Genomic DNA, 13,793 nt, shown 5'->3' with positions numbered 1-13,793 from the left:
TTATTACGATCGTTTCGCACAAAAGTTATGAAATTCCAGAGAAGTGTTTTTTTTTGTGTATCGACGTAAAATCCACCGCATGACCTCATGACCTCATACTGCTAACGGTACTACGTATATGTCACGAAACTAAATAGGATTTTTTTTCGTGTAGTATATGTATTATAAACAGTATCATGTATCGTCACTCGGTCGAGAAGGGAGAATGACAAACGCCGCGAACTTGTGTAGCTGGCCAGAAAAGGATGGAAGATGGAAATGCGGTATTCACCGAGAGCTTTATTTTTTTTAACTTTTTGTAAAAAAAATCAAGTGCGTTTCATGAGATAAAGCAATATGGCTGACGCGAGTGATGATGTCATAATTTGTGCGCAGGTTCGATGCTTTTTTCTCTGTTCTCTCAAAAAGTGTTGCTATATCATCGAGCCCAATCGAGCCATATCTCTTAATTCTTCGGATGTATGTATTTTTTGGCAATGTTCCATATTTACGTATACGAAATAGAAAAGTATTAACGACTAAAGTAACCGTGTGTGTCACGGTCTCCGACCAAGTATGAGTATGAACAAATTAACAAATTAGATATAACCGCGATATAGAACCAATTCAGCCAATACACGACACTTATTAGGAGCGCTGGGAGCGCTTCAGACTGCAGCGCCAACCTAATTTTGTAATTCTCGCGGACGCTCTGAGAACACCACAAAATGAATACCACGGACTCTCTCGAGCGCCAACTCTTGCATATTCAGTCTTCATGCTCCGGGCCATTTAAATTTCGAATTTCGAGATCCTTTACCTAACTTTACCTTTCACACTTCAGATTTTTTTTTTTTTACCGCTCTGAAAATCTTTTTCCGCAAGTACGGTTCTGATAGGTCATGACTGTGAGGTGACAATAATAATGTGGCAATTTTATCTCACGATCTTGTTTACTTTTTTCATTATTGTGAAACATGTCACTTGTTCATTGGGTGACAGATCACAGTTTTACAGAGATTGCATTTTTGAGTGTTATGCCTCCGTTTGCGAACACAGTAAGAACTGTCTCGTTTACAATTCTTTAGTCCGATTTTATGACCAAAGTTATAATAATTTTGTTTGTTCATTAATTCATCAGGGAAATTAAAAACTGACATGGCGTACAGGTTAACTAGAAAAAAACATTGACACTGAAGTTCTGAGGATCTTCAATGAGAAAATTGACTTAGAATAACTGTTCTTTTTTTATAAATTCATTTGTCTAACGAAATGACACACTTTTTGCTGTTAGATGCCCAATTTGAAGTACGAGGCTCATCGATTGACAGACCACTAACCGAATGGAGCTGCGAAGATGACTGCGCTTATAATTGCATGTGGGAGACCGTCGATCATTTTTTGCAACATGGACACAAAGTTCCACAATTCCATGGGAAGGTATTTTTCTCCATTTCAAAACTATATTTTCCAAGTTTTTGAAAGTTAGTAGTATTACTTCAGAATCGATTGTGAATACTGCTCTAAGCAATTCTATTTATCTTTGACTACTCCATATAATTTAAAAAGGAAAAATGTTTCAATTTACTAACATAACAAATTTTTTGATCGTTAATATTTGAGTTTAAAACAAATGCATTCTACTTATAAATGCAAAAAATTCAATTTCAGTGGCCATTTGCAAGAATTTATGGATTCCAAGAACCAGCTTCCGTGATATTTTCCATTTTCAATTTTTGGGCTCATGTTTTAATGTATATCCGTTTTCGAAAGGAAACCCGGCCAGGTTCGCCAATGGCACTTTTATGGACTTATTTTACAGTGGTAAATTATTTTATTCTGCATAATTTCATTTTACTCTCATTTTTCATTAACAAATGATAATATCATTGTGTTTTATGTTTTCATATTTGTCCTATTCTTTTGAACTACTTAACCCTTTTTGTACACCTGGGTCCAGTGGCCCCCAGACTTTTCTGTGTGTTCTTACAGGAATTGGGCTGGAGGTGTTTACTCAAAGGGTTAAATACATCTGATTTTCCCAAATTTAATTGAATTAAAATTTGCCCAACTCAAAAAAATCTTTAATTTCAGGTATGTTTGAATGCGTGGTTTTGGTCAGCAATATTTCACGCCCGAGATAGACCGTTTACCGAAATGATGGATTACTCGTGTGCTTTTGCAATGGTCATCACACTCTTCTACTGCATGCTAATGAGGTGATTTATTGTACACACATATTCCACTATCCAACAAAATGTTGCCAATGAAACTTTTTCGATTTGGTACAAGCTCTATACATAATCCACTGCCAATGGATTTTTAATGTTTATATTATTATTGCAGCCAAACATTTTCCAGTACTATTCTCATATGTGAAAGAAACTAAAAACAAAACTCAAACAATGGTGAAATTCGATTTCTCATGTTTCGAATATCGAATTGTTGTTTGATCATTTATTTTATTGTTATTTTCAGAATTGCTTACAATAACAAGAAAGCATATCTCGTTATAACTTGTGCCTACATCAGTATTTTATTCACTCATTTGTCCCATCTGTGGTCGGGAAAAATCAACTATGGATACAATATGAAAATCAATATACTGATTGGTAATTATACCCTCTTGTTCCATCATAGTTCTTCATATCTTCAGTCATAATTGTATCAAATTATATGTTTCAGGTTTTCTCACTTTTCTGATAACAATAATCTGGTGGTATTTAAATCACAGAAGATTGAGGCACGCTTATCTTATTGGCTGGTTCAATATCTTAACTGTTCTGGTCACTCTTTTTGAAGTGGCTGATTTTCCACCGTATCGTTGGATTTTCGACGCTCATGCTCTCTGGCACGCATCTACAGCGCCACTTACTTTTTTCTTATACAGGTATTTCGTTTTTTATTTCGATCGAGCCCGCAAATTTGTTTAGTACTCAAAAATTCCACGCGATTTACCAACAATCATATAAATTATCTGAAATGAATTAGGCTGAATGATTAATTTATGGTGTGCAATTTTCATAATTCTTGTAATTAAACTGTCCATTAATAAATAAATCTCTAATCGCAGGTTCATCATTTCGGACTGTCAATACTTGAGAAAGCAAAGTACGCAAGTGCAGTTGGATTATCGTCAATTTTACAACTGAAATTTCTCATTATTAACTTTAATTAGCCAATAATAGGAATCCCTGTAATAATGACGATGCATACAAAAATTCAGTGACAGTAATTACTCGAATATCAGCATTTATTTTGAATGTTTAACGTAGTTGAGTAAATGAAATCCTCATTCCACAATGTTGATTTATAAGTTATTAAGATGTACTGATGGGGGAAAGAGAGCAGGAAAAATGAAAAGAAAAGTGTGGTTCTGTGAATCTTGATCTATTTTTCGAGATTACAGTTTATATGATTTTTCAAATTATTTCGTCGCATTTTTTTGTATCTTAAGTAGACTCTGAATAATTAATCGCTTAATTAATTAATTTACATAAAAGTAAAGCACTTAAGTATCATTCCATTTGCGTATTATTTTAATTATTTACTAGTTCAAGGTTTTTCAAACGTTGCAGAGACTTTAGTCAATTTGAAGGAATGTTTGTCGATAATTAACACTCGTTAGAGAAAAAAAACGAGAAATGTTGATTTAAAATCGTTAAAAACAATGTATGAATTAGGTTAACCGACGTCGTAAAGTTGATTTTTAAGTACTCGTCTGTGTTATACCCCCAAGTTAAAAAAGGCCCGATAAGAAAATCAATGCCACGACATGAATGCAATTCGTCAACAATAAATCTAGTCGATTTTTTTAAATAAGCTCGTCTTCCTAGAATTTCTATTTTTTTAACACGCATCAATAACACTGGTTGCATCTTTTGTTTTTCGTATAAAAATAGTTTCAAGTTTTATGGTTGGATGATTTATCGAGATACGAGTCAAACGAGAAAAATTAATAAAATTCTAAAAGTTTACAAATCGTTTTTTTTTCTTTCGGAAACAATAAAATTAGACGAATAACAATTTTCAGTAAAATCCGTAATTCAGGTCGCCAGTTGAACCATTCTGAATCAACTTTCATTCTTAAGTCGAAACGTTTTTCGAATCAATCATAAATCGCAATTAATGCTGGACATAAAAAATTCCATTAAGAAAAAAAATTTATATATATATATATAGAATATATATTAAAAATAAGTCTCCGATAGTCGCGTAAAATGATAGTATTTTACACGAGTAGTTAAGTTAGTGTGCGTGTATCTTACGTGATATTTTCATGTCTCGCTATAGTTTCACATTTCACCAACGGATTTGAAGCGATCCAAATGAAACCGTTGATGAAAATAAAAAAAATCATTTCCAAAAGTTTATCGACAATTATTTCTACACGATCAAGTTTGACAATTTTTTAAAATGAATATGTGCAATAATTAAATGCAATTACCGTCGATCGACGACGAGAACAGGAGCTGTTTCGCAACGATTAATCTACGTAATATACTCCACGACAAGCAGAAGGTTTAAGTCAGTTCTAAATATTTCAGAACATTTTGAGATATTTCGTTAACAAGAAGAAAATGTATTCCTTCCAAGAGAAATTCATTAAAAAAAAAGATAATTTCGCAAAAATGCGAACAATCGTACGTTACAATTATTTCAATAAAAATAATTTTTGTGATTTTTGTTATTTCTACTCGTCCTTGATATTGAGAGATTTTAAAAAATGATCTATTGGCCTCAGTAGTAAAATATAGTACCGGTGCGTATGTCAGTCTTGAGTTGATTTTTTTCTTCGTCAGGGACCAGATCTCGATTATTCAAATCTCAAGCTCACTGGTTGGACGATTAGATTTCTCAGGGTGTTTTATTTTATGGCAGTGATACTTCATCTGCAGCTGCTTTTCTCATATATAGATATATATATATATAAAGCTCACGTTGTCGAGGTTTTCTAATGTTTTATCTCGACTCTCTCAATGTTTGAAAAGTGCTTCATTCTCGGGATTATCAGCTTCTCTGTGCTTCTCAAGATTACCTGACAAAGTAGGATCTGGTCGACGTCTCTTGAAAAAGCCTAGTTTCCATAGCACGAGGATCAAAAGAATAAGCAGCAACAGACCCGCGATTATCGCTACGATTATTATCCAAATAGGCACCGGCTCGCCTTCTTGTTGATCCAAAAGATCGGGATAAGCAATTGTTTCAGCCTGTTGAAATTTGAAAATATCATTAACCATTATGTTAACGAACTTCCATTTCGTTATAGGTATTGTGGAATTTCAAGTAAATCAATAGAAAATTCGAGATTTTTATCCAAATAACAATACAAAAAAATACTAACGATCGCTTGGTCATCGCTCATGTTTTCTTGTTGGATTTCAACGTTTGAGGGAATAACGATCCTTGCATTTGAACCGATCCTCACCATATCAACCTTCGGATAATCTTCCACTAGGGTCGAATTCCAAAGTCTGAAAACAACAGAATCAACGACAGTGATTTATCGTTTGCCAGTCTATTTATTCTATTGTATCGGAAAGTCAATAAATGATTCATCCTGACCTCGCTTTAACCGTGATCGTTGCTTCTTGCTTTCTTTGCAAATTGTAAATGGTGCATTTTATATCGAAACATTTAGCGGTCCCAGCTTTGCAATTCTGTTAAAAAAAAATAAAAAATAATACTCTCAAACAAAACACTTTACGATTTTCTTCAAATTGTGCAATTTTATTCGAAATTAATTTTATTCCTTCTATTTTTCGAATTCAGCCGAAAATATTTCCCTTTTCTTCAGGAACGTTTACAAAAATATTTTAGATTTCTGGAGAATTTTTTACTTTGAATACATTTTTTCGAATAAAATAAAATTCAATGAATGAAGATCGATGAACATTTTTTCTTACCATCGATACTACTTGATGACGATGCCCATCGTTGTCGATGATGGTTCTTGTATTCACCACTTTTTCGGTGTCTCTCCTCTCTCTAATATGATTGTAAGTACGATTTCGGTAATAAGTTATTGGCGGATATGTAGTCGTCGAAAATAATGGATCAAAATCATCCATGCTCATGCTACCTTGAAGCTTCAATGGATTCACGACGTGGCCAGGAGCAAGGGTACAGTCTCCGAGATCTCCGAGAGCTGAAAAAATTGCCAAAAGTTGATTGTAAAGATTAACTCAGAATTCAGCATCGATAAAAATTATGCTAATTCTCAAAAAAAATGTATAATTATTTTTTAAATGAATATTCTCGTGAAAATTTTAATTCAACAATATATCATACGAAAAAATTTCAACGGTATTTCGAATCATAATTTTCTTTGAAGATAATTTTTCGAACCTTTGCACGACTCTATCAGAAAACAGCTATTACTCTATAAAATGGATTGATTGTTTCTTAAAAGATATTTTTTTGCTCACCTTGCACCGTAGGCATTTCCTCGAGATACAAAAGCCATTTCCCATGAGGTTTGTCATTGGCAACCTCGTAAGGCCACGAAATATGAACATCGACGCTTGAAACTTTCCAGGGACCTTCATTGAAAACTTGATAAATGTGTGACACTTTGGGCCCGATTTGGTTCAAATGTTTTATCGCTGATTCGCCGACGACGGGCCCACCATAATAGGCCCATTGAGTTTTGGCGCTCCTACAAAAATTTTATAAATTCAAGATATAAGAAAATTCTATAAAAATATCAATTGAGAAGCAAATTACTCGATACAATTAATAAATAATTTTTACATCGACGTTTTCATATTTCTTACCCCTTGATGGAAAGTTCAGCTCTCTTAAGTACAACAGCGTGTAATTTGGTTGGTTCTTTTTCAGTAACCTCCTTGGATGTTGAATTAGCAAAAATAACAAAACCAAGTTGAGGCTCGTCATCCTCGACGCCTTTCGGATCGAATCTGACTTGAATATTAACAGCTTTCGAATTTCTGAATGGATTTCCAATTGCGCATACGACCGTTGTTGAATTGTGCAGATTGCAAATAACCGATTCGTTGCTTTTGCTCGCAATGTAATTCAAGCTCGGTGAATGTACGATAAAAACTTGTGCCTCGTATGCGGATTCGCCGATATTTGCGGCATTCACGTCAACCACAACTTCTTCTACTTCGCCCAACAAAAGTTCGTAGAAATTGGGCTTTACTGCTGAGGCTGAAAAACAATGAAAATCAGAAACTCCTTATAACTATTGGGAAAGCAAAAAATTATGGAAGATTTAAGAAATACAAAATGTGCTGGAAAGCAGTATAAAATATTACATTATTAGTCGAAGGACAACGGAAAACATTCATGAAATCGATTAGTTTTTTAATCTGACGATTTTTATGATTGATATAATTTTGTCCCACAATTTTTCAACGACGAACCCAAGGGTTAATTTTGAGACCATAATAATAATAATAATAATAATAATAATAATAATAATAATAATAATGAGAAAAACTGGATAAAAAATAATCATTTGAGGAATTTTACCGGACAAGTTCAATCGAGCTTCAACTTGTAAATCGCTCTCGCAGATGTCATTATCGCCGCAGTCTTTTTGGAAAGTGGCTTCGAAAATTCTGGCAGCTTCTTGTTGATTTAAAATAGGATAATTTTTTATATCCGGAAGAGGACGGCCTTCAAGTGGCATAATCGGTTCTTCTTGAACCAAAGTGTAATTAAGACGAAATTTGATCGGAGACTGTATGTCTCTCGTGTTTTCTTTCAGATAAACTGTTTCTCGTTGACAGTGTACGAGTTTCGATGGGTCTAAACTGACCGTGCGATTCACATAATGAGATTTCGTTTTTCCTGATCCAAACCAGACTCTGGAGAACTTTCTAACACCCGAATAAGTCTCAGCTTCGATGTAATAATTTAACTGCAGATATTGCATGTCTTCATTTTTCGTTAACGATTCCGTTCTGCAGCAAGCCTCAAACGTAAAACTGAAAATGAATGATCTATTTGTATTGTATTTCTAAGATCACACATAAGTTATGAAATCCCATATTTTGTAGATATTAGAATTATTTCCGCTTTATACAAAGTTCAATAATTGAATAAATAAATTGATAGTATCAAAATAGCTCTCATGCATTGATTAATTTATCAAGAAATTATCCATTCTCCTACCAAGTGTAATTCGAAGTTGGATCGGCCGTACATCCCAGTTTGTTGGGGTCAATAGCTTCGATTTTGTCCTGATAAGTACCATTTTTCTTTAAATAACGTATCGAAGTCGTAATATCAATGATTTTCCTCGCTCGAAACAGAGCCACGGCGTCGTCGTCGTAAGCACCAACGAGGAGATCAGGATATCCATTCCTATCCATGTCGATTCCACCGCTCAACGAGTATCCAAATGTTGCGAGAGGAACTGGAGTGTCTTCCGCATGAATAACCTAATTGACGTGAGGAAAAAAATTATGCGGGCTAATTTTATTTCATAATTTCATTTCGAAAATTAGATTTTAACCTAAGTTTACCTGCGACGGAACAGTGATTAATCCTTTTTTCGATCCCAAATAAATATAAACGGTTCCTTTTCCCTCGTAAGGCGCACCGATCGCGATATCCTCGAATCCATCCTTGTTAAGGTCACCTAAATTCGCGAGAGCAAAGCCAAACCTCGATTCTTCACGACCTACGAGTTTCGTCGGTTTACATTCATTGCTCTCCTTTTTCGTTTTACACAAATTCGTGTAAACGTAAACTGCTCCACCTTCGGCTTTGTTGAAGTAAAACGGTGCGGATATTATGAGATCAGTAATTCTGTAAAATTCACAAAATCTGTTCAATTTTCTGATGTAAACTGTATTGGAGATAGAAAAAACAAACTGGAAATGTGCTTGACGGATTTTCCAACGATCTATTTAACGCTTAATTAATTATTCCACCAATTTTTATAGATTCTATTTTCAATTATTACTTGTCACCGTTGACATCAGCAGCCGCAATTTCGTAACCGAAACTTGAAGCGAATTGTTCACCGTCCAAAGTCAAAGTTACGTCCATGTCGGGTCTGAGATGTTGGCGGGTGAGAATTATTACTTGGCCCGTGCCATTTGCACGGGGAGCACCTGCTGCATAGGCCAAATCACGGCCGAAAAAGTTGCCAACGGTCACTGACATGCCTAAAAAGAAAATTTTTATATTTGAAGATCCATCACATCATTTATTTCTAATATTCTTCGATTTAACGATTCGCAGTCTTTTTATGATTTTTGCTGCTGCAGTGAAATTTACCGAGATAGCTGTATTTGCTGACGGGCGAAGCGTCTTGCATCGGCGCGTGATAAGCGGTATTATCGCGTGTTAAAAATTCATCGGAAACACTGAAAATGTAAACGGTTCCGCGCCAGGTGTGCGGTCCTGGTGTGCCGATAACAACTCGATCATCCGATGTTAATATGCCGCTTGTTCCAGCTTGACAATAGCCAAATTGTTCGTGCGCTCTGGAAATATAAGAATTAAATGAAAATAGACTCAAAGCAAAAGTGGACCGAATACAGAAATTAAGATCGAAATAACACATAAAAAGAAAAATCCTGGATGTGCTGCTATTAATGAGAGAAAATACTTGCTTGGTAGTCGGTTTTCCAGCACAAGGCCTTTTTAGATCGAGGTATTTCAAGTCGTGCGTTAAAATATAACATTGTCCTTGTCCCCATCTGGAATCTGGAGTCTTGACGACATGTCGATGAGCGCAAACCTAATAAATAAATAAAAATTCATACTTGAGAAATATTTTATGCGAATAAATAATCAATACGATTAAATTTCTTTCGCAAATGCGATCAAATGTATTAAAAATCTGAAGTGAGACTTTAGCTCAAATTCAATGAATAATTTATAAAAAAAAGATGATAGAAATAAGTTGAAGATTATACCATAACTTTCCCACCGACACCTTGACTTTTGACAGTGACACCGAGCCATTGGTTATCCTTGATCTCGTCAGGTTTGGGAGGATCCAGTTTATTAGAATCGAAGCCTGTGAAAGAAAAATTAATTTTTGTTAATCATTAATTTTCGTAAACAGGAATGTCGTCAAATTCTCAAGTGGGGTAAAAATTGCACAATGCGAATCGGTTAGTAGTAAGGCATAACTCGCATAATATTATAAGAAAGAAAATCAGATAAAAGTGGTTTGAGTATCGGAAAAAATGCAAAAATCTGTTAGTCAAAGCTGGTAGAAATAATTTTCTTGGCGATCCATATTTTAGCTGCGGTGAACAAATAAAAATTGCGGCAGGCCCATTGTGCGCTGGTAAGTTTTTCTTCACTTTTTTCAATCATGGTGCTCTCAAGCAAGCTCAATTGAAAAATTGGCATTTCTCATGCTCAAGGACTTGTTTTTATTCATTTCTCAAAAATCCTGCAAAAGACTTGGTAAAAAAAATCGTGAAATAAAGAGCAAAAACGTGTCCAAGGACATCCGAATTCTGGCGAAGCCTTCTTCGATTCACTTACTTGGATCGCTCAGACCATCTTCCGCTGTTGAGACAATCAAAAGATATTTTTTCAACATAAATTCTCATGTAGGAATTAGAAATTATAATGAAGATGATGATGAGTTGTTACTCTATGGGATAAAGCTAGTTAATAATGGCTGAGTTTAGTTGATGCTTCTACTTATTTATTACTTATCATTCTTCAGCTTAAATAATAGATTAAACATCAAGTAACTATAAAGAATGAGATTAACTTAGAACAGCAATGAATTATCTAATGTATGATTTTGCTACTGCTATAATTCTTTAGTTCATTCAGTCCATTCGCTCGAGTTACAAGAATACTCAATTGCTTACCAATATTGTATACAATTATTTTTATCATACGTGTTTAATAGATTTTTATTGATATTTGTTATCCAATAGAAGGCTGTTCGAAGGGTGAACTAACAATTAGCTATTTAAAAAATAATTTTTTATTCAAACTTTGTTTTATATACGTGTTTAAATATTTTGATAAGGTTGAAGTTAAAATTTTAAATTGAATCATTCGACTTGTATTAAAGTGCCTTGATCACAATGAGATCAGAATAATATTGATTCGATAAAATATATTTATACGAATCTAAAGACCTCAATGGAGTCAAATTGAAGTTTTCACTCGATACGAGTATTAACCCTTTGAGTGCACACTTCTTGCGTCATCCATATGCTTATGGGGTCAAAACGACCCAGTGTGCACTTTAAGAGTTTAAATAGTACATCAGAATACCCTAATCAAATAAAAAATCTATGGAAAGTGATAATTTTTTCAAATATTACAAAAAAGTCAAAAGTTAAATGTTCTATTGAAAGATTAACAACACATGTTTTTTAGCCGAATTTAAAAAAAATTAAAATTCTAGTATTTTGCAGTACTGCAAAGATTCAAATTAATTCAACCAAAATAAATTAACAGATAAAATATGATTCACAAAATAAACTGCATTTTTCTGCTCATTATGCACCAATTAATTTTGTGGTATTTTCAACGTAATATAAGTATAGATAACTTTTTCCAAACTTTCAACACATCTGACTACTCGAAGCTTTGTCGAATGGAATCATTGATATAATTGCATGGGTGGTTCATCCTTAGATTTTTTGATGTCAAGGAATTAAAAAGAACAAGGATGTTTACTCACTAGCACGTCCGTCAGTTATAACTTGAGTGCAATCCTCTGTTACAGTGCTCAGAGGACATTGCCAAAGGGCACCCGACCTATTGGTTTGCGGTTGCTTGTTCTGTCCCAAGGGAGCACCAACCAACATCCTGAATAAAATAGCACAAAAATCTCATCATTCAAAGATAAAAAAATATCATTTTTCCAAAATTATTTGTGTGCCAATTCATGAAATTTTCGAGAGCTGCGAACTCTGCAAAGTTCTATTTATAATTTGAAAATATATGGGCCAAGAAATCCAGAAAGGCTTGACTGAAAAATAACTCACCGTCAAAACGGTTGTGCCTAAGATAAAACATGCGAACTGAAAAATACTTCTAACAATATAATCAATAACTATAAGTATATTGATAATTCAATTATGTCATGGAATGAGATTTTCCAAAATCATCAAAATGTTGGTTATTCATCAAAGTTCCTAATAATATCTGAGTATTCTACAGTTGTAATAGAACTGTAATTTGAAAAACAAAAAAAAATCGAAATATTCCGATTAGGATATTCGTAATTAAAACAAAAACATGTTTTTTTTTCATTTATTTTAAAAAACTTGTGTAACATTTGTAGAACACATAAATGAAGAAAAAAAAGATGTAATTATGTAAAATGAAAGGAGCCGAGTACGGAAATTACCATTTACATACATAATTGATAAAGTGTGATTGTGTGAGTCATGTGATAGTGAGTAATGAAAGGGGAAAGAAGTATAAAGAAAAGAACGGCTTACCAGCTTCTTGGTTTACCGCTGCCTTCTTCTGGCAGTTCCTGATGCTCGGCAACGGAATAACCGAAATACGAGCCCGCTGGTCCTCGTTTGATAACAGGTATTCTTGCGTCAAGGTTAAAAGCGTACGCCGAAACACACATTACGAGGATGATAATTCCGAGTTCTACCGACGTTGAATTCCATTTCGCCATCTCGTACTCCGTATAATTTGGTTCTATCTCGTTTCTTAACCCTTTCACTCTATGACACTAATAATTACGATACGGAGAAGATTAATTAACGCGGAGAAAATCCTTCGGTCCAGTCAGCATCTCTCATCTCAAAGAGATATTCTATATGCTGTATAATTCCGTAACTCTCTAATTTTGAGGCATTAACATTTGGTAAGAGACGCCGAGTTGGACCGACTTTTATTGTTACGAAGAGACTAACACTCGCGCAAACGGTTATAAAAACCGTGTATATACTTTCGATCGAGGATCCACCCACGCTGCGCGCAGATCGGCGGCTACAGCTCAGGCATAAGCAGAGACGCGCGAGGCCTACACACGGGAATCGGTTTACGCCTAACCTCAGTGACGGTACACAAACCCCGATGCAGTAGTACAATACACTGACAGTCGCCAGTAACAAGTAACAAACCGCGGCGGCACATGAGCCTCTCTCGGACTCTCGCTCTTATCTCCTCCTCCTTCTCCTCCTCCTCTTTCTTCTCTCTATTTCTATTTTCTTGTATGACGCATTTGAAGGATCATCCACACTGTGAGAAACTAATGATACTTGAAGGAAAACTATTTACTGCAAATTTAACACGCACGTTTATTTTTCATTTTAATTATTAATTTGAAAATAACAATAAATTTATCATATGTTTTGTAACTAAAATTAATTGAAACCAAAAGTTTTTCACAAAAACTGAAAAGGTAATGGAAGAAAAAATCACTACAATTAAATAACTAATCGATACTGAATAAAAGTGTTTATTCATTTTTTCAACTTTTACGAGTTGTAAATTTAATCTGTGGGCTGTCCGATTAATTTTGCATTTTTAATATAAAACCGTTATTTCGATTCTCGTCAGTAATAGCAGGTCACAATCGGCGCTTGTCGTCGTAAAAAATAAGTTAGTGAGAAAAATCAAAACTGAAAATCTGGGCGAAGTTTGCTGATTTTTTTTTCCAATTCAGAGAAACGAATTTCCAAAGGCCGAATTAAAACGCAATCATGCACATATTTGTCGGTCAGGAACATTATGAATAAAAAGCTTGTCGCCGCGATATCGGTTCTGTAGAAATATAAGAAAAAATCGTTTCGAGAGCTTCCTAGAGCAATTGTCGAGTTTCACTCTCATTACATGAAACAAAAACATATTTTATGTGTAAAGATGAAAAAACCAGTACA

At 34.4% G+C, this 13,793-nt stretch overlaps 2 protein-coding genes across 6 annotated transcripts; one reads left to right on the top strand and one right to left on the bottom strand.

Moving 5' to 3' along the window:
• Positions 1–157: 157 nt before the first annotated feature.
• Positions 158–3,801, top strand: PGAP3 (Per1-like protein PGAP3). 2 transcript variants are annotated; one of them, XM_043417133.1, is made up of 7 exons: positions 158–263; positions 1,274–1,419; positions 1,651–1,803; positions 2,074–2,198; positions 2,458–2,591; positions 2,665–2,869; positions 3,053–3,801. In XM_043417133.1, the coding sequence occupies exons 1-7, from the start codon at positions 158–160 to the stop codon at positions 3,129–3,131; spliced, it is 948 nt and encodes a 315-aa protein (XP_043273068.1). In that variant the 3' UTR covers positions 3,132–3,801. The 2 variants fall into 2 exon arrangements, with proteins under 2 accessions (XP_043273068.1, XP_043273067.1); XM_043417132.1 differs by lacking the exon at positions 158–263 and adding an exon at positions 796–1,037.
• mew (multiple edematous wings) lies at positions 3,351–13,024 on the bottom strand. 4 transcript variants are annotated; one of them, XM_043417124.1, is made up of 17 exons: positions 12,825–13,024; positions 12,393–12,640; positions 11,627–11,754; positions 10,462–10,485; positions 9,879–9,982; positions 9,573–9,700; positions 9,235–9,443; positions 8,918–9,122; positions 8,475–8,760; positions 8,122–8,390; positions 7,477–7,934; positions 6,756–7,152; positions 6,408–6,637; positions 5,886–6,127; positions 5,545–5,639; positions 5,324–5,453; positions 3,351–5,189 (listed from the first exon to the last, which is right to left on the bottom strand). In XM_043417124.1, exons 2-17 carry the CDS (start codon positions 12,581–12,583, stop codon positions 4,956–4,958), a joined length of 3,330 nt encoding a protein of 1,109 aa, XP_043273059.1. In that variant the 5' UTR covers positions 12,584–12,640; positions 12,825–13,024; the 3' UTR covers positions 3,351–4,955. The 4 variants fall into 4 exon arrangements, with proteins under 4 accessions (XP_043273059.1, XP_043273060.1, XP_043273058.1 ...); XM_043417125.1 differs by having other exon boundaries at positions 12,860–13,024; XM_043417123.1 differs by having other exon boundaries at positions 12,393–13,024.
• Between the last annotated feature and the right edge of the window lie 769 nt (positions 13,025–13,793).

The sequence above is a fragment of the Venturia canescens genome, chromosome 4 (assembly GCF_019457755.1).
Source record: "Venturia canescens isolate UGA chromosome 4, ASM1945775v1, whole genome shotgun sequence".
In the NCBI taxonomy this organism is placed as follows: Eukaryota; Metazoa; Arthropoda; class Insecta; order Hymenoptera; family Ichneumonidae; genus Venturia; species Venturia canescens.
The sequence above is the reverse complement of the archived record's forward strand: the minus strand, read 5'-3'. Positions and strand labels throughout refer to the sequence as shown.

What these genes read in the sequence shown, in the direction of transcription:
- PGAP3 (XM_043417132.1), top strand. Translation starts at nt 905, where the DNA reads ATGTGGCAATTTTATCTCACGATCTTGTTTACTTTTTTCATTATTGTG. An exon ending in TTCCACAATTCCATGGGAAG is followed by an intron (nt 1,420 to 1,650) that starts GTATTTTTCTCC and finishes ATTCAATTTCAG; the next exon opens with TGGCCATTTGCAAGAATTTA. An exon ending in CTTACTTTTTTCTTATACAG is followed by an intron (nt 2,870 to 3,052) that starts GTATTTCGTTTT and finishes CTCTAATCGCAG; the next exon opens with GTTCATCATTTCGGACTGTC.
- mew (XM_043417123.1), bottom strand. Translation starts at nt 12,583, where the DNA reads ATGGCGAAATGGAATTCAACGTCGGTAGAACTCGGAATTATCATCCTC. An exon ending in TAATCACTGTTCCGTCGCAG is followed by an intron (nt 8,391 to 8,474) that starts GTAAACTTAGGT and finishes CACGTCAATTAG; the next exon opens with GTTATTCATGCGGAAGACAC. An exon ending in GCTGAACTTTCCATCAAGGG is followed by an intron (nt 6,638 to 6,755) that starts GTAAGAAATATG and finishes AAATTTTTGTAG; the next exon opens with GAGCGCCAAAACTCAATGGG.